This window comes from Panthera uncia (genome assembly GCF_023721935.1).
Source record: "Panthera uncia isolate 11264 chromosome D3 unlocalized genomic scaffold, Puncia_PCG_1.0 HiC_scaffold_8, whole genome shotgun sequence".
NCBI lineage: Eukaryota > Metazoa > Chordata > Mammalia > Carnivora > Felidae > Panthera > Panthera uncia.
In genome coordinates this window covers 74366628-74391759 of record NW_026057586.1, presented here as the reverse complement: position 1 = coordinate 74391759, position 25132 = coordinate 74366628, and the positions used below count along the sequence as shown (strand labels likewise).

The 25132-nt window shown below is 53.1% G+C and overlaps 1 protein-coding gene across 1 annotated transcript in view; it reads left to right on the top strand.

Annotated features, from left to right (window-relative positions):
- The first annotated feature begins 7256 nt into the window (after nt 1-7256).
- WSCD2 (WSC domain containing 2) overlaps nt 7257-25132 on the top strand; it is a 54210-nt gene continuing 36334 nt past the window's right edge. Inside the window, exons 1-3 of the mRNA XM_049619200.1 lie at nt 7257-7664; nt 18724-18838; nt 23042-23226. Of these exons, the coding sequence (XP_049475157.1) occupies nt 7286-7664; nt 18724-18838; nt 23042-23226 (679 nt within the window). The 5' untranslated portion in view covers nt 7257-7285. The remainder of the gene's footprint in view (nt 7665-18723; nt 18839-23041; nt 23227-25132) is intronic.

The window sequence follows — 25132 nt, the reverse complement described above, 5'->3', positions numbered from 1 at the left end:
AGGATGTGTGCCACAGTGGGTGCTTAGTACATACTGGCACGTGCTATTATTCTGGTGCTGTGTATTTTACACACATTAGCTCATATAACCCTCAGACCTTTCTAGCCAGCAGGGGGAGATTGGTCGTATTTTGCAGATGAGGAAACTGAGTCTCGGAGAAGCCACTTGCCGAAGATCCCAGCCGCCGTGTCGCTGGGGCAGGTTCAAACCAGAAATGTCCGACCCTCGGTCTGACCCCCTCCTGTGGCTCCTCCCTGGTGGTTTCTCTTCACTGTGGTGCAGCCTGATTTCTCTGCAACAAGTGAAGGTGGCCATAAAGTTTGCCCGTGGAACAGGAGGCATTGGAGTCATTACCCGGGGAAATGAAATTTTAATATTTATTTTTAATGGGCCCCATATGCTCCTTTTGATTTTTTTATTTAATTACATCATGGCAGATGGCTGGGTGTTAAAGGCCATTAAGCTAATGGCACTTTGCCTTCTCGTTTATTTTTCTTGAATTTGGGGAAAGATGAATGATAATGGACACGGATGGTGAGCTGTGGATGCCGGATGGCATCCTGTCCTCGGACCGGAAGGAAGGAAGTGTGGGGGCTCTGGGGCTCCTCCTGGCGGCCGGGTGAGTGTGCGGAAGCAGCACATGCTTGGGTTTTAGGAGGCCGGAGCAAGGTTTCCCCTGTGGGCGCACACACAGATGTGCAGAGTCTTGGACACGATAATCCCACTTTTTTGGCCCCCAGAGCAACTCTGTATGTACTGACTGAAGTACCCGTCACACCTTTGCACAGGGCGGGCCAGGCACTGGGGAGAACGACACCGAGGGTCCATCACGGATGCAATGATGTCATTATACTCTGGACACCGGTGAGGGGACGGGTGTGTCCCAGAGGGGGTCCACACACCATGCAGGGGTGTGAAGTTCTTCCCCGGGGTTAGTTGGGTTAATAAAATTCTAGATTCCTAAAGACCGTCACCACAAGGTCGTCATTTATAATGGTATTTCTTGGACTGTTTTGTAACTTCTCTCACTTGCCAAGGGGCTGGTCCTGGAGCAAGAAGGATGAGAAGGAAGTTTGATTAAAGGAGTTGAACTTTGAGTAAACCACCTGGAGAAGAAGTGTTTGAGGGATGGTTTTCCACGTCCCCAAGCTCGGGAAGGATCCTTCCATCAGGGCTGGGATTCAGCTGAGAGGCGGAGTGGGTAAGGGGCTCTAGCTGTTCAGGGGGTCCACACGGTGTGGGCCACTGCATCACAGCATCGAGATTTCGACAGTCTTGCCCTTGAATCCCTGCTCTTGTCTTGCAAGCCGTGTGCTTGGACCAGTCCCTTCGTCTCTCTGAGCCGTGGCCGCCTCATCCGCAAAATGGGCGTGATCGTAACTACGTCTCATCATTATTGAGCGGTCCTGTATTGCTTTTCAGGAATCTGGACAAAGATCTACCTACAGGAGGTTCATCGTAGCATTACTCCAAAAGGCTGACAGTGTTGAGCCACGGTGCCGATCGGGAAGAACAGGAACGCCCGTAGGCTACTGGGGGGAGTTGGTCACTGCAGCCCTTTGGAAAACACACCAGCATTTCTTAGGGCAGTCGTGAGATGTTCACACAGCAGGCCCTAGGAACACCACTCCCGGGTATAGGTGCACCCTGCGTCCCTTCTACACAGGCGTCAGGAGACGACAGGGTTGAGTGTGGCAGCAGCTGGGGAGGGGAACTCATTCTACCCCAGCCATACAGGCTAAGAACCGATGACGGAGAAGCCCTGTGAGGGCAAATAGGGTCCCTCTACCAGTAAAACAAAATGGGCGCTGGGCACACAAAACCATACACGTTCCCTACGCGTTATTACCGTTAAGAGGTAACCCTTCGGTGAAACGCGTGTAGTCCCCACACGAACCCTACGAGACAAGTAGGACTGTTTCCCCCATTCTACGGATGGGGAGACTGAGGCACAGAGAGGTTAATAAGCAGCTCACAGGGTTCTAGAGGGGATTAAATGGCACGGTGCCTGGCACATAGTAAACGCTCAACAGACACTGCTGATTTCCGACGTCCCCATTAGGCCAGCGCTAAAATTTCGTCTCTGGTCTGGGCTCCCAGTCGCTTGAAGATCCCCAGGTGTGTCCCCTGCCCAGAAGTGTGGAGAAACCCAAACTTGACAAACCTGGTTTCCGGGGAGCTGTTTCTTGGAGAGGCTTGGATGGTCACCGGGGTCAACTGAGGCCCTCAAGTCAAGTTCAGGGGGCTGAAGAGAGAGAGAGGGCGGGCCCTCTGCTCAGGCTCACGGACTTCTGGCCAGACCCACCTGCCCCCGCCATCTGGAAGGACAAGCGCCACGGCCCCTCCCAGGGAACCCGGGGGCCGCGGGGCCGGCTCATCTCCTATTTTCCCTTCCCACAGGGTAGCTCTGCCCCACCAGTTATTTTCTTGGCAGCTCAACACCAGAAGTTCATTCTGGTGCTAAAAATAGGCTGTGTTTAGACGCTGCGAGGCTCCGGCTGGAAACACGAACCGCAGTAACCAAATGCTGCCATTCCTGCAGAGGGGGGACGTCTTGCCCTCACGGCGGTGGGAACCCCCGCCAGCCCTGGGACGGAGGCAGGGGAGGGATCGGGTCATCCGCCACATTGAGTAGATGGGGAAACTGAGGCTCAGGGGGTTGTCATGCAAAATGGAGACAGATGGAGACTGATCGCTCATAGCACCAACTCCAGGCCTCTGGGGTGGGCATCTCACCGGACCCTCCCAGGGCCCCAGCAGGAAGACTGTGGTCGGCTCACAAGAGAAGAGTGGAGCTCACAGAGGTGCGGGCCCCTGCCGGGCTGAAGAGAGAGGGAGGGCGGGCCCCCTGCTCAGGCTCATGGATTTCTGTAAGGCTTCCTGTAAGTGACAGGACAGGGGACAGGATGCTGACGGGATTATGGCTTCCAACGTGTAACAGGCAAGTGGAGACGGGGAGGTGGAGGCCAACACGTGCCCCCTTCCCCGGGGGCATTGTCCATGTGCCATCTGTGGGCTGGGGAGAGCCATTGCTCTCACAGGTTGCTGGGAGGGAGGAGTTTGTGAGAACGTGTTTGTAAAGTCTTTGAATGCAGCGTCCGGCATATAGTAGGTGTTCAATAAATGGCCTTTTCATTTCATTTCCGCATTCGCTTTGGGGTTAGGATTTCTGTCTAGAGAGAGAGAAAGAGACAGAGAGAGGCTTGGGCATGGGGAGAGGATGACAGAGGGTGGTGAGAAGCAGAGAAGTCTTTGGGGTTCCCTTGGGGAGGGGGGGGCTGTGGCTCATCGGGGCCCCCTGAACTCCAGGACCACCCAGAGCTGTGAAACGAAAGGCACTCCCTTCACAGAGCCCTGAGTGTCATTCTCCAGTGTTCTGGTGACAGGGTTTAGGTTTAAGCCCCCAGGGGAGGTCAGTCCCCTGACTCTTCTCACTCATTTCCTGCACCTCTTGAGGACCTGCTGTGTGCCAGATGCTGGGGCTAACACGGAGAGAGAACAAACTGGACGCCCCCACGCCCATGTTGCCCAGGTTCCAGGGTGTTCTCCCTCCGGGTGCCCTCCCTCCCACCACTGGCAGGTGGCGTGGGTGGCTCAAGTCAGCACCGTCCCCCTGTGCCCTGGAGGAGCCCCCCTCCCCACAGTCCCTTCCCGGATGGGTCCCCTTCACTCCCCACACCACCAATGTCTCTGTCTCTTTCTGTTCCCTGCCAGCTTCTAATGAGCTCATTATCCTCTTAAAACCCATTTGGCACCCACTTAGAGAAAAGATGTGTTGAAATAGAAAAGAACAAGAAGGGAACAACAAAAAAGGACTAGACCCAGAAATATCCTCAGAGAGACAAAAAGCCACAGGGAACACAACAGCCAGAATCTCTGCCGTCTCCACGGCAGCAAATGAGCTGCTGCGGCAAATGCCTTTGAAGGCTGCTCACATGTGCCCTTGAGAGGAGTGGGGTTAGGGGGTGCTTTTCTTGAGCACCTACTGTGTGCCAGGCACTCTCCCTACATTTTTAAGTGCAGACCTCCCAGCAAATATATTTGGGGGGAGGTGTCTTGATTCTTTTTCAACGTTTTTTATTTATTTTTGGGACAGAGAGAGACAGAGCATGAATGGGGGAGGGGCAGAGAGAGAGGGAGACACAGAATCGGAAACAGGCTCCAGGCTCCGAGCCATCAGCCCAGAGCCTGACGCGGGGCTCGAACTCACGGACCGCGAGATCGTGACCTGGCTGAAGTCGGACGCTTAACCGACTGCGCCACCCAGGCGCCCCAAGGTGTCTTGATTCTTACACCCACGTTACAGGTGAGGATCTTCATGAGAACAGGTGTCTTGACCCAGTCCCACAAGCAGGCGGGTGGAAGAGGCGGGATCTGAACCCAGGTCAGTCCACCTCCAAAGCCCATGCCCTCGTCTGCTTCTGGAAGGGCTGGTGTCCTTCTGCCCATCCCCACGATGGCTGCTGGCTTTTTCTCATCCTGGCCCAGCTGCAGAAACATCTGGCGTGTGTGTGATCTCCACGGAATACCATGGGTCACCACCCACTGCCTGGTTTAAAGTATCAGTGTGACCTTGAAACTTCAGTGGTTCCGCACGCACGCAGATAGAACATAGTCCAGACTCCTGGACTTGGCATTCAAGTCCCCCCCCCCCCCCGCCCCCGCCGCCACCAACTATGTGGCCCTGGGTAAATTACTTAATCTCTCTGAGCCTCGTTTCTCTCCTCTGTAAAATGGTTACAGATCTCCCTCATAGAAATGTTGCAAGGATTCAGAGTATGTATGTGTTCAGAGCAATGTCGGCTCTGTGAAGAGCTCAGTAAACATTAGCTATTAATTGCTGTTCTGTATGTTCTACGTACATCTCCTACAGGATTTAGCACGATCTAGTGCAGTGATTTCGTACAGTGGTGGTTTAAAGTTGCTGTCTCCCTCAGCAGACTCTGAATTCTCTGAAAGGGGGACTCTGGATTATTTATTTCGGTATCCCAAGCACACACAGTAGGCAAGCAATGCACATTTTTGGATGGATGGAAGAATGGATAGGTGGATGGGTGGGTGAGAGCGGTATGGTTGCATGGGCTGCAGCGGTCTGGATGGACGGGTAGGTGAACGGGTGGATTAATGAACAGATTCATGGTGGATGGATGGATGGACGGGCAGGTGGATTGATGGATGGATGAAGGAATGGACAGTGGATGGATGGAGAGATTGTGACTTGATGGGTGGGCAGGTGGACTGATGGATGGGTTAAAGCGGTGGACAGATAGACGGAGCGATGGAGAAATGGGTAGTTTGGCCCCACAAAAATTTGGAGCTTTTTTTTTTTTTTTTCCACTTATCTATTCCAAGTGCCTAGCACAATAACTGCATAGTAGGTACTTAGCACTTAGTACCTGAATGAATGGGATGGCGTATGGACTACTGATGGCATCTCCCCTGAACCACAGTTAAACTCCCATGCCACTGCATTCCAGAGGGGCTGTTACCATTCAGATCAGCCATTGGCTGCCAGTTAGTCCTGTACATTGGCCAAGACTGTCACGAGGCCCCCTGCTGGTGATAACATGAAATCGCACCAGGAGTATTCGGTTTTCTAATTTGTATTCTGTTTTCCTCCTGGCTGATGATCCTTAACGTTTACTCATAAAGCGGTGCCCTCGGCCCTCCGTGCCCATCACCATGACCGGAGGGCACCTTGTTACACCTGTAGACTTCCCCTTCTACCAGAAATCTGGGCTGGAGAGGTCCAGAATCTTTGTAGTTAACCAGGTTCTCAGGTGATCATGCATCAGATGCTCCGTGGACCACACCCTGAGGGGCCCTGTCAGACAGTGAGCAGTGTCCCTGGGAGGCTGTGGAGGTGGGTTGCTGCTTCCGGGCCTATCTCTGAATCCCCAAGTGACATCTAGTCCGTGTAGGACAAAAGCCGGGTCAAAAACACAGTGGTTAAGAGCTGTGGTTTTGCATTTGGACTGTCCTGGGTTCAATTCCCAAGTCGACCGCTCACTGGCTGTGCGGCCTCAGGTTCCTCATCTGTGAAGTGGGGAAATTGTTCCTCCCCTAGGAACCCTGGGAAGACCATGTGAGCTAACGCATGTAGGGGGCTCGGCACAGAGCTGGGCGGACTGTAGATGCTAAATAAATGCCGAGTGATGGCTATGTCGCTAAATCAGATTTCTTTTCCTTTTCTTCCTTGGGTAGAGGAGAGGGGCTATGGCTTTGATCTCTCCCACTGGAATGTGAGCCCCGTGAAGGAAGGGACTTGGTCTCTCTGCTTCACGGCTTTATGTCCGGCGCTTAGGACAGTACCTGCTACATAGTGGGGCTCGCTAAGCATTTGCTGGAACAACAGCAACAAAAAAGAATGAATTTGATCTGGTTCCGAATCAGCCAGGTCCAGCAGGCAATTTGGCAGGGACCCTAGGAAGTACTTTTTAGGCTTAAAGTAATTCACATATCAGTGTAAGTATGACAAATATATAGGAAACGTGGGCCCTAAGAACTTGCGCTTGTCCGAGGTAAAGTGTGTCCGAAAATGAGGGCCCAGGAGGAGACAGGCCCCCAAATTCCCACTTTGGCTTACAGAAAAAGGCAGGTGTTCTAGAAGACCCGGGACTGGGCCTCCATCCAAGCACTTGCTGGGTGCTTCAGGCCATTGGTTCCCTCCCTTCCTGGGGGCTCTGCATTCGCGGTGAGAAGGCTTAAGAACGCTTTGAGCTCTGGCCTCCGTGAGGAGGCTTCTTAAGCCTGTGTCCGTGCTGTTTTGCAGGTGGCAGTCCTGAGCCCTAATGCGTGAGCAGATGGAAACCCGGCAGCCTCTGTTTCCACGAGGTGGATACACCGAGCGTGGCCCCCAGCTGGGAAAGGGGCCAGAAAATGGCCCTCGGTGAAAGAATCCAGCCCTGACAGGCCGGAAGAGCCAAGAAAAGGCGCAGAGTGAGCTGCAGTGCTGGTGACCGACAGAATCCCCCTGCGACTGCCATTATCCAAGTTCTTTGGGAGCTTTCTGACGTGAGGAACAAGATGTAGGAAAATGGGACTGACTCCTGGGTGTGGGGTCCCTTCTGTGGCTCCGGGAAGCTCACCTTGACCTCAGGAGGGCTCCATTCTCTTGGCATCAGCCAAGCATCACCTTTGCGGAAGGAATAAGACTGCAGACCCCCAGGGGTTCCATCCCGAAGGGAAGCTTCGGGAACGCAGCCCACGTCCATCCCCTTCCTGAACCCCCCCCCCCCTCCCCCGCCAGCCAAGCCCCAGCGAGCCAGTCCGGAATGATCCTGCTATGGCCAAGCTCTGGTTCAGATTCCAGCGGTACTTCCGCAGGAAGCCTGTGCGTTTCTTTACCTTCCTGGTGCTCTACCTGACGGCCGGGAGCCTGGTCTTCCTTCACTCTGGCTTCGTGGGCCAGCCCGCCATCTCCCAGAGCCAGGCCAGCCCCGCCGCGGGGGTCCAGGCCGAAGGCGCTGAGCTGCCCTTCTTGGGTGACCTGCATCTGGGCAGAGGCTTCCGGGACACGGGTGACGCCTCGAACATTGCCCGCAGGTACGGACCCTGGTTCAAGGGCAAGGACGGGAGCGAGAGGGCCAAGCTGGGTGACTACGGTGGAGCCTGGAGCCGAGCCCTCAAGGGGAGGATTGTCCGGGAGAAGGAGGAGGAGCGAGGTAAGAGGGGCAGACAGGGAAGGTGGCCAAGGGGAAGGGAGGGGGTGAGAAGAATACAGTAACCGCCACCAGGTTTCGGTGTTGAATAGGAACCGGCTGCCATATAGTCACGGCTGTAGACGTGCCCGGGGGTTCGCTCTCATCTCCGTTTCAGAGGAGAAATTTGAAGCCCAGAGAAATTAAATAGCTTGCCCAAGGTCACACAGCTTATAAACAGCCAGGCGTGGACTTGAACCCTACATCTGCCAGAGTTCAAAGTCTGACATTTCCTCGCAGCCTTTTTTAGTCTTGTTAAATAAATACACGTGGACATTGAAACAGCGTCTGCTGAGCACTTACGATGTGCCAGGTACTTAAGCACTTTAATGTGTATTGAATTGTTACCACAACTCTGTAGAAGGTGCTGTTATTCCCATTTTAAGGATGAGGAAACCGAGGCACCAAGAGCCCACGGTGACATAGCTAGTCAGTGGCATTGCCCGTGAGAAGGCTCAGGAACTCTGTGAGCTGTGGCTTCCACGGCATGCCGTGGCTCTGCTGTACCGTGTTGCCTGTCGGCCCATCTTGACCGATCTCTTGGTGATGGCAGTTGGAGGGCATCGTTGCCCTGGAGGTATTTCCTCGCATTTTCTTAGCCTTTCAGTCGAAAAAGGCTTTCTTCTGTGAGGGCGTTACCTTACTCGGTTTCCACTATACCTCATGAACAAGGGGTGTGACCCTCCACCCAGGTAACAGATGTGGAAACTGAGGCTTGGTGAAGGGAGACACTTGCCCAGGGCCGTACAGCTGGGGAGAGGCACATCTGGCCTGAACGCTTGGCCCCTGGACCGTCTTCCAGAGTCTGCCGACGTCCGCCCGGCTGACCAGCATGTGGGGGAGGAGCCCGCAACCCTGCAGTTCTTGAGATGAACACACATGGCATGTTTTGGGAATCCAGGCCAGATGGTTTGGGAGGATCCAGCACCAATCAGGACAGAAGGAAAACCTCCCCAGCCTTTGTGTTCCCTGCCATATATCACACTTCTGCTGTGATTCAGCTCATGGAAAACCCCTTCTTCCGCCATGGAGGGAAGCGGGATTAGTGGCACGGACTCACACAGGGGAGCACGTTCCCCGGCTTCGGTCCCACCCTGTACTGGGCTCAGGAGCCATCCAGGGGACCCCACCTTCCCACGCTCGGGGATCTCCTAGAATTCTGCTTCTTTAAGAACCCGGCGTTCACAGGGAGGTGGAAGAGAGTGTGGGACGTGGCAGAACAGATTGGGGGACTTGGATTCATGTTCCACTTCTGTCCCAACCAGCCATGTGGCCCAGGCAAATAGTTTCACTTTCTCATGACTCAGTTTTGCTGTTTGTAAAATGGGGGATAACGACCCCTCCCTTCTGGGCGTCTCCTGAGAGCTCACTGGGACACTGGTTAGGAAAGTACCCAGCACAGTGCTTGGCACGTTGTGGGTCTTAGAGGTGATCAGGAAGTCCTCGTGGATCTGCTGGTGGGAGGGACCCCATCTTCTCGGTCCAGGTGAGGTACGAGGTGCTACACAGAATGGAGAAATTGTGAAGTGGCTTCTCTTCACCCACCCAGCTGTATCTCTCCCTAGCCACTCTGAACTCCTAGTAGTTTACAAATCCCAAAGTTCGTCACAAGCCTGCACCTTAGGATATGCTCTTACCCCACCTAGGATAAATTCCAGAGCCCCCTGTTATGGCCACCACTCCAAACTTATCTTGTAGGGCTCTGCATGCCACCCCACCCCCCCTGCCACCCACACCACCACACCCTGCCCCACTGTCCTTCTTGCCATTCGCTGAATGTGCCAAGCCTGTTCCTACCATAGGGTCTTTGTATAACCAGTTTCTTCTATCTGGGATGCTCTTCTTCCATATCCTTGCGTGGCTCCCTTCCTGCCTTCCTTTGGGTCCCCAGTCAAACCTCACCTTCCGAGAGAAGAGGCCTTCCTAACTAAAACAGCCCCACTTTGTACCTGGTCACAACCATATTTCCTGGTTTTATTTTTGTCACAGACCTTACCATCATCTGAAAGCGTCTTGTTTATGTGTTTCTTCCTTGTTTGTAGTCCGCCTCCCCTACCAGACTGTCAGTGCCATGAGGGCAGAAACGTTGCCTCTCCTATTTCCCCCAGTCTCTTCATTCAGCACCAGGGACAGCACCTGGCACATTGCCAGTGCTCAATAAATACTTGTCTCAATACTTGTGGAATGAAGGAATGATGGGATGGACACATGAATGAATGACCCTTCCTCTGTCTGGAGTGCCTCCAAGGGTCAACGCCACTCTTCCTTCTGCTCTCAGCTTAGCTCGCCTCCTGGAAATTGTCCCTGACCCCCCACCTAGTATGGTCCCTATCAGGGCCATTAGGTGAATGGTGATCACCTGTGCTTTTGAGGTCCCGGATGGAGTGGGGATGGAGTGGTGCGTCGATAACCAACAACACGCACAACACCTCCCGTTTGTTGTGAGAATAAACTGTCACAGCCACTTCTACCAGAAATGACTGCCATTTCTTGAACACCTACTCTACGCCAGCCACTGTCCTGTTTGCTCTTCACATATTTGAATGGAAGGATCTATGGAAAATGCTTACCGCATCTCCTGGTTCATGATTCTAGGTCACTTAATAGTGACCTGGTAGTGAGTTACTATCAGTAGAAGTAATAATAGCTACTGTCTATTGAGTGATCATTATGGGCTGGACCATGTTGTAAGAGCTTCATTGCTTTAATTACCACCCAACTCAGAGAGTTAGACACTATTGTTATTTTCTTTCACAAATGGGAAAATCTTAAACTCAGAAACGCAGGCTACCCGGGTAGAAGTGAGGAACTGAGATCTGAAACAAGATTCATTTAATTCCAAAGCTTGCAGGCCGCCTCCTATGCCACGCTCACCCCTCTGCCCCTGGAAATCTTATGTATTTTTATAAAATGTAAAGAGAGAAGCAAGAGAAAATAAGAAAGATGCCCGGAGCCTAGAGCTCACAGCAGGCAGCCTTCGGAATCAGGCGGCGTTATTAAGAAAACACAAATCCAGCCTGTCCTTGATTAACTTATTCAGAGTTCAGCGAGGAAAGACAACGTATTAGATTAACGCTAATAAAAACGAACGCTTCTCTGACCTGACGCTGAACACATTTGGTTTTTCTCTGAAGCTGGCAAGGGCTCTGCTTGATGCAGTGATGCGGGACTTCAGCTGTAAACGATTCAGAGCCCATCGCGGGCCAGGAGGGGCGGGAGGAGCTGCCTCCAGGCTAGAGGTGGGGCTGGGGCTGGGGCTGGGGCTGGGTGGGAAGTCCACTCTGAGGTGGAGCGACACCTACTATGTGCCATGCACCTTGCTGGGTCCTTGACCTCCCCCGGCCTTGGGAGAGCCTGTGCTTTAAGCAGCCAAATCAGGGTGCACCTTCCAATTCTGCAGCTTGCTGACTGTGCAGCTTTGGGCAGGTCACTTCACCTCTCTGAGCCTCAGTTTCCTCTTGGGGATAAGTCCATGAGTAGATGGCTGTCGTGATGATTGTATAAGACAAATCGATCATGTGCTAAGTGCCAGGCACTCTCCCAAGTCCTTTGCATCTCTTATATCACATAATTTTCGTAGCAACCCAGTGAGGTCACTATTATTAACTCCATCTTGTAGGGAGGAAACTGAGGCACAGAGAGGTTAAGTAACTTGCCCAAGGTTGTTCAAGCTGGAGGAGGGGGTAAACTACTAATTGAACCCTGGTGGTTTGAGTCTTACACCTGAACCTTAACCATCATATCACCTCACTTCTCGGGGCACAGGAAGCGCTCGGCTCAGAGGCTGGCACACAGTAAGCACTTAATACATGCCAGCTGTTGTCATCAATATCGTAATTCTGCAGAAGACAATGCAGAAGCATACAGGTGATGTGGCCTGCCTGAGGTGACACAGCCAGTCACAGGCAGAGCCAGAAGCCAAATCCAGTTTGATTTTGAAGTCCGAACATGAAGGACTTGGGGGAGGGTCAGTCCGTATTCTTGGAAGGAACGTCCGGGCACTCGCTCCCCGTCTTCTCCAGCTGAAGATGCTGTTGCTGCAGGTGTCGAGGGTCTGGTCTATGTCAGGGACTGTGCATCCAGACCCTCAGCTTCACATCAAGCAGGAATTTGAGCCCCTTTCACAGATGGGGCTCAACAGAAACTCAGAGAGGTTAAGTGATTCAGTCCGTGTCACACAGCTGCTAAGAGGCAGAGCAGACTCCAGCCCAATTCTGTCTGAGTCTAAAGCTCTTACTCTTTTTTAAAAAAATTTTAAAATCTTTATTTGTTTTTGAGAGAGACAGAGTGCGAGCGGGGGAGGAGCAGAGAGAGAGAGGGAGACACAGAATCTGAAGCAGGCTCCAGGCTCCGAGCTGTCAGCACAGAGCCCGAGGCGGGGCTCGAACTCATGAACCACAAGTTCACGACCTGAGCTGAAGTCGGAAGCTTAACCGACTGAGCCACCCAGGGGCCCCAAAAGCTCTTATTCTTAGCCACTGAGCTATATAATCTCTAACTCCGTCAATCCATCCATCCATCCTGTATTTATCACATGCCTACTATGTGCCCTGCCCAGTGCTAGGAGGTGGAGACACAGGAATGATCCAACACGGCTTTCCCCTCTAAGGAACATTCACAGCCCCTGGGGGAAGACAGGCAAGTAAAACCATAAGTTATATGTTCAAAAAATAATTTTTCCTAATTCTCAAAATCATCCATGTTCATTGTAGAAGAATGAAAATGTATAGAAAGAGATCAAAATAAAAATGGCCCAGAGCCTCATCTACCAGCAACACAATCAACACTGTTGGTGTCTTACCTTCCTGTCTCTCTTTTTTTTTTTAAATGTTTATTTTTGAGAGAGAGAGAGAGAGAGAGAGAGAGTGAGTGGGGGAGGGGCAGAAAGAGAGAGACACACACAGAATCCGAAGCAGGTTCCAGGCTCCGAGCTGTCAGCACAGAGCCCGATGTGGGGCTCAAACCCACAAACTGCGAGATCATGACCTGAGCTGAAGTCGGACACCTAACCGACTGAGCCACCCAGGCGCCCCTCTGTCTCTTTCTTTCATGTGCGTATTTCCAAAGCACATACTTTGTTTCTACATATATATAGCGTCGTATCTTGCCTTCCCCCCATGACAGCACCTTTTCACTGTGTTAAAAATTCTACGATAAGTCTAAGTTTTTTCTAATTTGAAAAAGTAAATTTTCCAGTACCTGGAAAATGGTTCACAAAAGCGTTGTGGTAGGGTGGGACAGGGCATCTGGGATCCCAAGGGAGGGATCCCATTCAGTCATGGGGGTGTATCATGGCTGCCTTCCTGGAGGAGGAGATTATGGAGCTGAGTCTGTAGTATCTGTATGCTTTGACCAAAGGGAAAGATGCATCCCTTCTGCCCCACAGAAGCCCAGGCACGAGCAGAAAATTTCATTATCTGCGCCAGGAAACCCAGAAAGCACTGGAGTGGGTCATCTTGAAGGATGGAGAATCCAGGATGGTGGAGAAGAGAACTCTTCCTTGAGTTTCTTGAGTTTCTTGCCGATCCTGGTGTTAAGGCTCCGTGAATAGATTAATCCTGTTTATAGTCTGTTTTAACAGTATCCCTTGTATTAGTGTTCCAGGGCTGTGGTAACAGAGTACCTCAGAGCAACAGAAATGTGTTCTCTCGCAGTTCTGGGGGCCAGAAGTTCAAAATCGAGATGGCAGCAGGGGCGTGCACTCTCGAAGACACCAAGGGAGAACCCGTTCCATGCCTTTCCCCTGGCTTCTGGCATCACCAGCAACTGTGGCCATTCCTTGGCTTGCTTCAGCAAAACTCCAGCCTCTCTGTCTCTATTTTCACATGCGTCCTCCTTGTGGCTCTGTCTTCAGATGGCCATCTTTTTATAAAGACACCAGTCACAGTGATTGCCTTGCCCCCACTCCGACATGCCCTCATACCTTAACAGATCACATCCGCAGTGACCCTATTTCCAAATAAGGTCGCACACTGAGCTTCTGAGCTTAGGACTTCAACCTGTCTTTTTATTTACTGATTTTTGGTTGGTGGCGGCAGGTGGGGGGAGGGGGACACAGTTCAACCCATATCACCTCTTTCTTATTCCCACTTCCCAGGCAAGAGAACGGTACCTCCAAGAGCTTGAGTCACACCGCAAGGCCCCCGCAGTGTCAGGATTGGAACCCACATCCGGTTGACTCCAGGGCTGGCTGTCTTCTAGCACAGCGTAATGCCTCCTGTTTGTGAATCTACTCACAAACAGTAAATCAGAGAAATACAAAGCAGTGCATGTTTAGTTATCCTTCTAACAGATTACTTTTGTTGAAGAGAGCAAAATTTCCTGAAAGGGCAGATAAATTGAAGCAAAAGAAAGAAAACGAAAGGAAAGGGGAAGGGGAAGGGAAGGAAGGGAAAGGGAAGGGAAAGGGAAGGGAAAGGGAAGGGAAAGGGAAGAGAAGGAAAAGAAAAACCCCACAGTCGGGAGTGCTTTTTTCCAGATGCCTGTGCTCTCCCGGGCTCACCCCTCACTGGTTCCTGTGCTGGAGATAAATGGGACAGCTGGGACGACTCTGCCATTTCAGCGATATTTGGATAGCTGTGGAGATGAGTTGATAGATTGTGTGAACTCAGTCATTTATCCCCCCTCGAGTGGCCTGTGATTTTCTCCCTGTTTTGCATACCTAACCTCCCCCCACATCTCGGGGGAGATTCTGCCGCCACAGCAGGATTTGAAGGCAAGGTGCTGGCTGAAGCAGGTTGGCGACAAGTGCACTGATGAGGTCAGCAGGGTGACAGATGCCAGGGGTGGGGATGGCCGTTGTGTTGGCCACAGCCTGTGCAGAAGGGTCTGTGGGGGAAGGAGGAACCAGCCCTTGCCAAGGACGGGAAGGAAACTGATTCAGTGTCCATTTCCTGACCCGCGGAGCTCAGCCAGTTCATCGGGTCACAGCGTGTGACACGCCTGTGTTTCTCCAGGACGTTAAGGAGAGACTGTGTCTCTTTCCCCCCCCTTCCTGTTGACAGATGAGGAAACGGAGGATTGTCTGTTCCTCTAAAAAGGCTTTGAGCACCTGTTGTGCGAGACATCGAACACTGATGTCTGGCCTGGAGGGGGGGACAGAGAGCGGGTGGTACAGCATTTAAAATCCCACGCTTTGAGGCAGATGGCCCTCAGGTCAGATCCCAGCCGGCTTCCGAGGGACCCTCTCTCTCCCACCCTCCCCTGGGCGCTCTGTCTGGTGGGGACAGAAGCGTCCTCCTCCCAAGCCGAGACTTGCTGTGGCACATGGGAAGGGGCGGCTTTGGCACAGACAGGCATGGGCGTAGACTTGGTCTAGACCCTCATGGCTGGGTGGATTCGGGCACCTTAGCTGGAGTATTGATACATGAGTGCTACACTGGTGGCGAGGGACAAAAACCCGTCCTGAACCAGCTGAAGCTAAAGAAGGACACGCATTGTGTCTTGTCAACCAGCTGCAGAAGGGACTGGAGTTTCAAAGGAGCGATTTGTGCCCTTTCTCTCTCTGACTTTTCATCTCCGCTTGCCTCTGCCTTCGCTGCACCTCCCCAAACAGACAGGCTTTGGTGCCAGGGACCGCGGCTTCGTAGCTCTGGGCTTACGGGCTGCCGACGTCATAACCCAGGGGAAACAGATTGCTCTCTCCTGTCTTTGATCTGTGAGAATCCAAAGTGGGGGCCGCGTGCCCTTTCCCGGAGCAATCGATCAGTCACTGACTGGTGGGAGGGACAATGTAATTGGCGGGTAAGGTCTATTAATAGAAAAACAGGAAGAGGGGGCCCTTTGAAGATGCAGACAGTATCGTTACACTCCAGAGTGGACACGTGCCTGTACCTGCGCGTATACACGCTCACTGGTGTGACTGATTATAAAAATTTCATCTAGCACGATCCACCGCCCCACATACAGCCAAACGCCCCTGCCCTTGCCCTTAGGTGAGACCACCCTTAGCCACAGCACATCCAGCTTCAAGCCCAGCCTATCTGGGGCTCTAGCATTTCTCTGAGTCAGACCTCAGTGTGGCTTTTAGTGATCTTGGGCCAAAAGGAAGTGGACCCTCCCCCCGTGTGAAAGGGCTGGAGAAGAGACCTGGGCTTAAATTTCAGGCGAGACCCTTACAGGGTGTCAGCACCTGGGCAGATTCCATAGCTTCTAATTCTACTGAGCAAAGAGGAGGAACAGAAGTAAGGTCAATGGCGAGCAGTCAGAACATACCCCATGTGCCAAAACTCCAGACTCGCTTCTAAAGCAGGCAGGTGTGACGGTCATTGGAATTAGTTTCCTCATCTAGAAAATGAGTTCACAAGTGTGTGGCAATATTAATTTTAAAAGATAGTGCTAAGCGAAGTAAGGTAGTCAGAGAAAGACACCATATGATTTCACTCATACGTGGCATTTGAGAAACGAAAGGTCAAAGGGAAAAAAAAGAGAGAAGCAAACCAAGAAACCGACTCTTAACTAGAGAATAAACGGATTGTACCAGAGGGGAGGTGGGTAGAGGGATGGGCGAAATAGGGGATTGGGGACCAAGAGGACACTTGTCACGATGAGCAGTGAGTAATGTACAGATTTGTTGAATCAGGGGCACCTGGGTGGCTCAGTCCGTTAAGCGTCCAACTCTTAATCTCGGCATAGGTCTTGATCTTAGGGTTGTGGGTTCAAGTCCTGTGTTGGGCTCCCCACTGGGCATAAAGCCTACTTTTAGAAAAGGGGGTGGGGAACGCCACCTGGGTGGCTCAGTCGGTTAAGTGTCTGACTTAATTTCTGCTCAGGTCATGCCCTCACGGTTCTTGAGGCCAAGCCCCACGTTGGGCTCTTTGCAGACAGCGCAGAGCCTGCTTGGGATTCTCACTCTCCCCCTCTCTCTGCTCCTCCCCACTCGCGTGCTCTCTCTCAAAACAAATAAGTAAACTTAAAAAAAATTCTTTAAAAAAAATTGTTGAATCACTGTATTGTACACCCAAAACTCCTATAACATTGTAGGCTAAGTGGACTGGAATTAAATTTTTAAAAACGTTTAAAAATTAAAAATGAGGAATGGCCCCTAGTAGAGAGAATATAGTAGGTGCTCAATACATGCTCCACCCACACACACACCATCTTTTGATCTGACAATAAAGACCTCATGCTCCCAAAAAACCTTCTTCCTCCTCCTCCTCTCCCTCCCTCGCCCTCCCTCTCTCCTGTCCCTTCCTCCTTCCTTCCCTCTTTTATCTTTTCTCTCCCTCCCCCAATCTCTTCCCTGCCCCCACCCCTTCTACATACATGGGACACTCTGCCCTTTAGTGAATTATTGACCTAAAGTTAGTGTGACACGCTCACGAGAGGGGCTGCCTCCCAGCTCAGGTGTGAACAGCACCCACGCCCCAGTCCAGGGGCTGGGATTCCCATCTGTGACGGCAGGGACATACATTCTTGAACAAGCGCAGGGACAAGACGTGGGCTTCTCCAGAGCTGTCACCATCTGACGTCCCCGCTCCAGGGAGGCGAGCTTTCTCTTAAAGAGGGACTGTTCTTCAATCAACCATATCACCTCTGTCTTAGAGAAGAAATTCAGAGTGATCAGGACGAGGCCCATTTCCAGCGGGGCTGACAAATTCTGCACTTAGCAGGGCCACGCTGGGGGGCACGACTGCCCAGGAGCGAGCCCCCCCCCCCCAGACTTTTCTGGGCCTCTGTTCAGTTGTCCAAGAGCATGAACGTGGCAGTGCTCCCCACTGTTCATGTGAGTCCTCGCCAGGATCTTTGGATTTCAGAAGATGGGAGCAGTGGTTCAGAACATCGGTTCTGCAGCCCGATCGCCCAGGTCCACCCTGGCTCCGCGTGGGCACCACCAGCTGTGCTTCCGTGGGCAAGTGACTTCACCTCCCTGGGCCTCAGTTTCCTCTTCTGTACAGAGTGGGAATAGCAGTACTTACCTTGGAGGAGGAGCACTAAGGATTCAGTGAGACGGTAAGTAGAAACCACTTAGCAAAGCACATGTCTAGGTCATGATAATTATAAGAACATTTGGGGAAAGACTTGTATAAACTGTGAAGTGTGGTCTTCATGTGAGAATTACTGTTTACCATGAAGTGCAGGAACCCAGTTACTACTTTAAGAAAACGTTGTGTATAGTTTCTATTTGTTTAATTTTTTTTTTTTTTTTAATGCTTATTCACTTTTGAGAGACAGAGAGCGAGCAGGGGAGGGGCGGAGAGAGAAGGAGACACAGAATCCAAAACAGGCTCCGGGCTCCGAGCTGTCAGCACAGAGCCCGATGCGGGGCTCAGACCCACGCATTGTGAGGCCATGACCTGAGCCGAAGTCGGACGCTTTACCGACCGAGCCGCCCAGGCGCCCCTGTTGTGTATGGTTTCTTACTGGTGGTTTTACATCATGTAAAGTCTTTCTTTGGATGAAAGCACTCACGTTGGCCCGCGTGTTGGCAAACTACGAAGCACGGCACAACACAGCGAATGGCCGGTTTCTGTTCCACTCATCGTACCTTTGTGCCTATCGTGTGTCAGACGCTGTGGTAGAAACATTTACGCAGATCCTTCCATTTTGACCTTACTGGGTTAGTATTCTCTAACCCGGTGCCTTTGAGATATCCCAGTCCACGTGTCCAGGGAAAAACAGACATTTTAAGGCAGCTTGTAGAAATGACAACATGCTCTCAGCCATGTCAAGCTCTTCAGAGCTGTCTTACTATGGGTCTCATCTGCGTGGCGCTTAGGGAATGACCTTGGCTTGGCTTCCCGCCTGCTTTGTTGTCACCAGTAGAGCCCAGGGGCTTGGTCTTAACCCTGGCTATCCAGAAGAGTCCCTTCCTCCTCTGCTGGCCTGCGCTGCCCTTACGAATCAGGGTCAGCCAGCACACATGACTTTTAGTCTCTCGTTTCTGCTTTTCTGCTCAGAGGGAGCGGCTGGTACCAAAAGGTCAAGAAAGCCACATAACCGGAGGGACGCTGGTTGCCCCTGGTTTGCGAAACCCTTTCTGCTTTGTCCCCAGCCAGACCTGACTTTTCTCCTCTCCCCAAAGCCAAGTACATCGGCTGTTACCTGGATGACACCCAGAGCCGGGCCCTGCGAGGCGTGTCCTTTTTCGACTACAAAAAGATGACCATCTTCCGTTGCCAGGACAACTGTGCAGAACGGTAGGGCTCCGACGTCCCAGGCTCCATTCATTTCAGACCCCTTCCTTCCGTGGTGTTCTTTCCTTTCCCGTGGAAGGGCACAGTGGAGGATGAGCCCGTGGCCCCGTGGAAAGAGTGATACGAGGGTGGGTGTATGTGCACGTTCACGTGTGAGTGTACATGTGCATGCACGCGTGCAGATGAGCAGGACTGTTCGGGAGGTGGTTTGTGGGAGTTTGTGATCGTGGAGCCGTGGGACGCTGTGGCCTGGGTGGGAGTTTGTATGTACAGTGTGTAGAGTCAGCGGGTCATGTTTGTAAGCTTAGTGCATACACGGAATGGTCTTTAAACACTAGCGGCTGTGTGTGCAGGAGACTTTGTGAATGTGTGTGCGAGGGTCCGGACTTGAGCCTGTGTGTGGGAAAAGCCCACAGGTGTGAATCTGAGTGGGCGGCTTGTAAGATGCCCACGGGAAGGGTGAGGTGGGAGCCTGGGGGTCAGGGGTGCGTAATCCCTTGTTCTTCCCCCAGGGAGAAACACAGTGTTTCCCAATTGAAGAAGAAAATGATGTTCTTGAGGAGAACACTCATTGGGGGAGGGAGCTGACTTTCCAAGGATGGATGAGGCCCCAGAAGACTGGCAGGTGGCGATGGGACCCTCAGTCCAAGCCCGGGCCCCAGCATTGCCGCCTTGGACCTGGAATAGCTTTTTTTTTTTTAATTTTTTTTTTTAACATTTATTTATTTTTGAGACAGAGAGAGAGCATGAACAGGGGAGGGTCAGAGAGAGAGGGAGACACAGAATCCGAAGCAGGCTCCAGGCTCTGAGCTGTCAGCACAGAGCCCGATGCAGGGCTTGAACCCATGGACCGCGAGATCATGACCTGAGCTGAAGTCGGATGCTTAACCGACTGAGCCACCCAGGCGCCCCGGACCTGGAATAGCTTTGAAGAGGCTGCTGCCATGCTCACTTTCAGACTCTAGCCGGCTGGCCCTGAGGTCACCAACTCTGGAGGACCTCAGCTACATGGCTGTCGTGGAAATGAGCAAGTGGGTGGCCGAGGGACTCCTCCCTGTGTCCTTCATGAGGAAACACTATCCCCTTTATAATCATCTGCCTGAGCCCAGGGCTGTCTCCAGCTTGGGAAGGTCTCTGAGCCCTTGATGGTATCGATTCATTAATTTATTTGTCAGACCGTGGGGAGACCCAGGTGAATTCCACAGCATCCATGGCCCCATGGAGTCACAGCCTTGATGGGGAGACAGACATGTGAACAGAGAAGGGCAGTAGGGCGGGGTGAGGGTTCAGATGGAATGAATCGCAGACGAGAAATGCAGAAGAGGGCCCCCAGCCCGCCTGGGGTGTCAGGAAGGAGTCCCAGGAGGTGACAGCCAAGCATCAAAGGACGAGTCAGATGAACTCATTTAACCCCCTTCAGTTCAGCAAATGTTTATCGCTGCCCACGTGTGTGTGAGGTGCTGGAGGTGCAGAGATGAGTCCGCCATAGCCCTGCCCTCGGGGGGCTCCCCAGCTAGTTGGGAAGACAGAGGCATGAGCAGGCTTGGGCAGTAGAAAACCAACAGCTTACACATGGTGGGCATTTCCCTGTGCCAGGCACTGTTCTCGGCACTTTGCAGATATTATTAACTCTCATCCACCACGAGACCCCAAGAGGCAGGAATGTTGTGATCCACATTGCACGGATCGAGGAAACCAGCGTATGGAGACCTCAAGCGTGATGGGTGCTGGGCTGAGGGTGCCGTTTAAAGTACAGGGGGCCCGTGAAGGTTGAGGGAATGGAGGGCTCAGGAAGAGTTACAGAGGTGAGATCTTAAGCCAGGTTTTGAAGGATGAACAGGAGTTTTCTAGGTAGTCCTAGGAGGACAGAAATCACAGCACACTCAAAGATCAGAAATCCTGAAACATCCTAAATAGCCAGCATCCTTGCACAGGCAGTGGGGAGGGGGTGCACAGAAGGTCCAAGGGGAGTTGTCTAGAGGGGAAGCGGCAAGGCTGGCTGAAGCCTGCTGACACGGAGCCTTGAATGCCACCCGAAGCATCTGGCTTGGCCACAGGCAAGGGGGGAACCGCTGGGAGGCGTTCATCAGGAGAGTGGTGTCCATTCATTCGGCAAATACTTATTTAACATTTACCCGATGCCAGGCATTGAGAATGAGGCAGTAGGTAGCAGGGTGGGGGAGGGGAGGGGCAGGGAGGGTGGATCTAGGGCAGGGTCCTCAGCCCGGAGTGAACACGAACATCACCCAGAGTCTTGCAAAAACAGATTGCTGGGCCCCGTTCTCACTTTCTGATTCAGCGGGCTTGGGGTACAGCCCAAGAATTTGCATTTTTCATGAGTTCCAAGACTGTCCAGGCTCTGCGGGTCCTGGGACCATGGTTAGAGCATCGCTGCGCCGATTTTCACACTCAGCTGCACGTTAGGGTCACAGTGCCAATTAAATTAGACTGTCTCGAAATGGGAGCCAGGTGTGGCATTTAAAAAATGCTCCCTGGGTGATCCTAATGGCCGTCCATGTTAAAGAACCCCAGATAGGAGGGTCGGTAGGCTGAGCCAAGCCATCTGGAAGCTTATTTGCCTGTAGTGGAGGCCCCGGGGGGCGGGGGCTGGTTTAGAGAGTGGAGAGGTATGATCTGTTTTAATTCTGGAAAGATCCTCCCGGCAAGGGCAACAGGAGGTTTATCGGGATCAGTAGTCTGGGGTGCTCCCAGGGACACCCCAGTGGCCTGAAGGATGGCAAGGCTCACTCCGTTTCCCTTCCCAAATTAGTTGTCTGTTGCTGGGCAACCAATGATCCCCAGATGTAGTGTCTTAAACCAACAAACGTTTATCATCTCACACCATTTTTGGGTGTCAGGAAATAATGGCCCGGGAGTGGGATTAGCCAGATGATTCTGCCTCAGTGTCCCCATGGGCTTGCTCTCAAGGGACTGTGGAGACCTGCGGCCTCTGAGGGCTTGGACAGGGCTGGAGAATCCCTTCCCGAGACAGGCACGCACCTGGCTGGTGGCCTGAGGCCTCGGGTCCTCACCACACGGACGTATCCTTGGGGCCCGCTTGTGCGTCCTGACGTGGCAGGTGTCTCCTGTCCAAGGGAGGGGCGAGGAGGAAGCTCCCACTGGCTCTGGAGTTATAACACCCACTGGAAGTGGTTTTTTTTTCTTCTCCCTTGGAAATTGTTCATTCTGTTAGTGGGTCCAGTTACATGAGAGGGGTCCGGGGTACCCCAGAGCAAAGGCTTCAGAGAGACGGGAAGACTAAGACGGGTGGAAGCAGGCTGGCCGAGCCCCAGGATTTCGGTGGGGTTCAGGCACCGAGACACCCGTTTGGTTTAAGCTGCTCTCCCTGCACCCGGCCAGGCGGGTGTGTGGAGCAGGCAAGGGCAGGTGCCACCCGGAGTCGCTGAGGCGTGTGGGGGCACGAGTCCGGGTGGGTCTGTCTCTCCAGCTGCCCGAGGGTGTCCAGAGTCACGACCTGAGCTGACCATTCCCCTCCGGCCAGCCTTATGTGGCCAGCATTCTGCAGGCTGCTGCCGGAGGAGCCTTCCTGGTTCCGCCTCCGAGGCGAGAGGGGCTGATGAGGGCTTGTCCTAATCCTCTCCCTTCGCCCCTACCCGCTACAGCCAAGACAGGCCGTGGCGTCTCATCTGTTTACAGAACGAGTGTCCAGAGAGTCCTTTTTAGGAAACGATCCCAAGGCCAAGGGGAAAATAAGTCAAAAATCTTGCAGTGCCTGGAGTTTTGTTTAGTTTTAGGAAAAGGAATGTTTTTCCTTGGCTGGATATGTGACCTTGGTTTTGCCATCTTCCAAGGGGATACGAGAGCCCCTGCCTCCTCCCTTCCTTCCAGCTTTTCTCAAGGGACATGGAGGCATCATTTTGGGGGATGTTTCCTGCAATAAAGGGGCTGGACTCTGGAGCACGGCTCTAGGCAGGGAGGAGCAAGGGAGTGGGTTGGGACAGAAGGACCCTGGGCTTGGAGGGGGTGTGTGTGTGTGCGCGTGTGTGTGAAGTGTGCCACGTGTGGAAGTGTATAAGGTGGGTGTCAGTAGGACACGGTGTGACTATGGGGGGGGGGGCGGTCCCTAGGGGTCCTTGTCCCCAGAGCCCTCCAGTTGCCCCAGGTCTCCACTTTGCTGGGTGAGCCTCCGTGTCCCCGGGGTCTGCATGGTGGTAGCTGCCCTGGACTGACAGCAGCCTTCCCCAGGGGTTACCTGTATGCCGGGCTGGAGTTCGGCGCGGAGTGCTACTGCGGCCACAAGATCCAGGCGACAAACGTGAGCGAGGCCGAGTGCGACATGGAGTGCAAGGGCGAGCGCGGCAGCGTGTGCGGCGGCGCCAACCGCCTGTCCGTCTTCCGGCTGCAGCTGGCCCAGGAGTCTGCGCGCAGGTGTACGTGAGTTGGCCCCGCCCCTCTCCGCAAGGCCGCCTGCTCCCTGCCCTGCGCCTGCTGGGGCTCCCCAGCACTCCCCGCAGCCCTGCGCCCGCCCCACCTTCCACCGCGGCCCTTGCCGAACGCTTTGATCCGTGGAATTCGGATGTTTCCGTGAGCTGTGTCCCCTCCCTCCCACCCAGAGCGGCCTCCTGTCTTCCCGCCTCCTCCCCTGTCTTCCTCCTTGACAGAGTGAGCTGGAGCCTGAGCTCGGCCTGCCTTCCTGATTTTCTGAAAGCGTATTGTCTCTAATGATGCAGACAGAGATAATGACAAAAGCAGACACTTGGTCCTTTTCTCAGTGCCTTATGTGGAGTAGCACATCCTCACGGTGACCCTGGAAACGGGCTCTATTATTCTCTAACTCCCAGTTTACAGTAAAGGAAACTGAGGGTCACTGTCACATAAGCAGCAGAGGACTTAAACCAGTTACAGGGCTCACGTCTTTCATGCTCTGCTTCGGTCTTATTGGACGTGCCCTCCAGTTTCCACACGGAGGGAGGGAGGGGAGTGAGCATGGACCCTCTTCCGCAGACATTGTCCTGCGGTCCCCCTTCTGGAACAGGTAATGTCTGTCTAGCAGGAATCTGCTCTGTGCCAGGCACTGTCCCAAGCCCACGACAGGCCCAATTTCATCTCTCTTCCTTACAGCCTCCGTAAGTGGTTACCAGTGTTAATCATTCCCATTTTGCACCGAGGAAACTGAGGCTTATCGAGTTTAAGTAAACCTGCCCAAGGCCACACAGTGTATTTAAAGGTGATCCGCAAACCTATGAAGATTGCTGATGACCTTGACAGGAGATGGAGGGCTGGGTTTCTCCCGATTACCCTTCTGATGCAGTCCCTGAGGCAGGGACAGGAACCCGCAGCCACACCTCTGACCCCTGGGCCAGCATTTCACATTTGAATGTGCCCGTGAATCCTATGGAGATGTTGTTACGGAGCACGTTCGGTTCGGCTGGTCAGGGTGAGAGTTTGCATTTCTGAGGAGCTCCCAGGTGACGCTAGGCTGCTAGGCTAGGGGCCACACTTTGAATAATAAGGCCTCAGACCTCAGCAGAGGTGACGCTGCCTGCCCAGGACACAGGTGGGTTTGGCGGAACGTAGAGACAGGCTTTTCCCATGGGAATGCCATTGTTGATAAAAATTCGTGGAGGGTCTGCTTGGCCATGTGTTCCGTTTCCCAAATCCCGTGTGTTCGAAGCCCCACTCGGGCTTTTGCCGCGCAGTAGGGTGGCGCGTGTTGCCAGTTTGCAGAGGTGCGGGTTGCTGCCGGCGGAAGCACCGTCTGCCTCCCCACAGGGGCCTTAGTTCACCCCCGGGGCTGGAGTCCTGGCTGGCCGAGGTGGCGTGTGAAACCCAGGCGGGAGAATGGCCACACAGCGAGTTCCTCGTTTGGCCGCTAGCGTGACGAGGTTTTTTTTTGTTTGTTTTTTGTTTTTAATTTTTTTTTAACTTTTTGTATTTATTTTTGAGACAGAGAGAGACAGAGCATGAACAGGGGAGGGGCAGAGAGAGAGGGAGACACAGAATCGGAAGCAGGCTCCAGGCTCTGAGCTGTCAGCACAGAGCCCGACGCGGGGCTCGAACTCACGGACCGTGAGATCATGACCTGAGCTGAAGTCGGACACTTAACCGCACACTGTCACAGGCCATCGAAGATGTTCAGTCCGTTGAAATATACAAGCCTCGGCACACAAAGACAGTAGATTCTGTACAAGGGGGTGTGTCTTGCCCTTGTAGCAGTGGGGAGCCTGTGTGGGTGCTGCAGAGTAGCCCCTGAGGCTGGCGGGGATGTTCCTGCACCCCTCCGCTTGCCCACCTCGGCAGCAGAAAAGTTACCCAGGATGGTGTTTTGTTCCCTCT